Here is a 2,309-nt window from a genome sequence, read left to right as displayed (position 1 = left end):
ATGGCAGAGGCATAAAGTAGGGGTTTGAGTATTTTTGAGTATTTTTGTTAGGCAAAGTCTTTCGTGCTCTGTTTCTTTTTAATTTCAGGTTTCCTAAAAACATAGATCAAAGATGGTGTTTACACATAAGGTATATTCTTCCACTTATTTCTAGCGAAAATTTTTAGAGGAACTTTCTATAAAGATAATCGGTAGAAACCTTGAGAAATCCCTGGGAAGTGGTTACTTTCTTGGTCTGTCCACATCTTGGGACTCATTTACTGAAAGTCTCAGGAAAACCCCAACCCAAGCAGAGGTACCCCAAGCTTTAACATACCACATCAGCCACTAGCAAAGAAGAACGTAGCATAAGGAGAAAGAGTTCAGTTCCAAAGTTTACTTTTCCTCACAAACCTGCTTTCTGTTCTCCTAGAGGGAGGTTGACTGACTTCCCTAAAGCACTGTTCCTTATTAGAGAAGAGCAGTTGTCACCACTTTCTGTTCATGCTTCACATGACAGAAGGAGCATTCTTTCTAGAATGCAAATCAGTCTTTAAAGTTTAAGATAAATCAGTTCTATACTGCATTCATATCTCTGCTTTAATTTCACTACTTTATAAGACACAACATCCCTCATGACCATATTTAAAATGACCAGCTTCATTATTGTCCATTTGTCATGCTTTGATTTTCTTCAAATCACTTATATATCTTAAATATTATCTATATACATAGATATACATATACACATACACACATGAATACATATAAAACATATATTTTCTGTTTATTCTGTTTTTATGTCTCATCCCAAAACTAAAGTATCATGAAATCAGAAATTGTTCCTGATTTGTTATACTTTAGAGAAATTAATATTTTTAATGTTCAAATGAATTCATAATTCAGACTGACATATAATTTCCTTTATGACTTGTGTTTTCTTTATGTATATTGTTTGAAATTTTAAATTGTTAACTTCTTTTCCTCAGATTTAAAAAGATCAGAGAGGGGATGTGCCCCTTAAATGACACCAGGTTCCCCCCCACCTGCTTCCTCTTGTTGGGCGTTCCAGGTCTTGAAGAGATGCACGTTTGGATAGGTTTTCCTTTTTGTTGTATATATTTGATTGCTCTTGTGGGGAACATCACTATCTTGTTTGTGATCAAGACTGAACACAGTCTTCATCAGCCCATGTTTTACTTCTTGGCCATGTTGGCCTCTGTTGATCTGGGCCTGTCTACATCTACTATTCCCAAGATGTTGGGCATATTCTGGTTTAATTTAAGGGAAATCAGCTTTGGGGGCTGTATCACCCAGATGTTCTTCATTCATATGTTCACTGCTATGGAGACTGTTGTGTTGGTTGCCATGGCCTTTGACCGTTATGTTGCCATTTGCAACCCTCTCCGGTACAGCCTGATTCTCACTAACAAAACTATTGGACTCATCCTTGTGGTGGTGTTTGGTGTCAATTTCATTTTGGTTATCCCTCTGGTGTTTCTCATCTTGAGGCTTCCCTTTTGTGGGCACCATATAATTCCACACACATATTGTGAGCACATGGGAATTGCTCGGCTGGCTTGTGCCAATATAAAGGTAAATGTGATATTTGGATTAATTCTTATATCAATGGTGCTTAGTGATGTGATTCTGATTGTCATCTCCTATGTAAGAATACTCCGTGCTGTCTTCTGCCTTCCTTCTCAGGATGCCAGACGCAAGGCCCTTAATACGTGTGGCTCCCATATCTGTGTCATCCTAGTCTTCTTCACTCCAGCATTTTTCTCTTTTATGACCCACCGGTTTGGCAGGAATGTTCCTGGATACATTCACATTCTCCTGGCCAATCTATATGTTGTTGTTCCACCTGCTCTTAATCCTGTCATCTATGGAGTCAGGACCAAGCAGATTCATGAGCGGGTATCAAGCTTATTTTTGAGAAAAGACTAACACAAAACTGTCTTGAAAATATACATCTTAATCTGGGACAGAGGCTATACTTTTCCATGACAGAATCTAGCAACCATACAAATACTATGACTTTAATATTACTTCATTCATAATTTCCTGTGATGCCCACACCAGACTACATGATGTAATTAATGTCAGAATAATCACCATGAGAACTTCTGGAATAACTAAGGTTTGGGTCAACTTATTTGCAGGGTATTATTGGGGTTGTTTCCTTTTAATCTCTACAGAGAAAAGTCTAATAGTCAGGATTATATGGAATAAAATGCTTATTTTCTTTTGCAGATAGTTGATTTTATTAGTCACGTAATAAAATTGATATATATTCCTATGTCAAGGACTACAAGATTTTAATACTT

General features: G+C 37.0%; 1 protein-coding gene across 1 annotated transcript; it reads left to right on the top strand.

Moving 5' to 3' along the window:
• The first annotated feature begins 990 nt into the window (after nt 1-990).
• On the top strand, nt 991-1,929 carry LOC119537722 (olfactory receptor 52E4-like). The gene has a single exon (XM_037840260.1). It carries the CDS (start codon nt 991-993, stop codon nt 1,927-1,929), a length of 939 nt encoding a protein of 312 aa, XP_037696188.1.
• The last annotated feature ends 380 nt before the right edge of the window (nt 1,930-2,309 follow it).

This window comes from Choloepus didactylus, chromosome 6, assembly GCF_015220235.1.
Source record: "Choloepus didactylus isolate mChoDid1 chromosome 6, mChoDid1.pri, whole genome shotgun sequence".
NCBI classification, from domain to species: domain Eukaryota; kingdom Metazoa; phylum Chordata; class Mammalia; order Pilosa; family Megalonychidae; genus Choloepus; species Choloepus didactylus.
Note: the sequence above shows the minus strand (reverse complement) of the source record. Positions and strands in the feature narration are given on the sequence as shown.

What these genes read in the sequence shown, in the direction of transcription:
- LOC119537722 (XM_037840260.1), top strand. Translation starts at nt 991, where the DNA reads ATGTGCCCCTTAAATGACACCAGGTTCCCCCCCACCTGCTTCCTCTTG.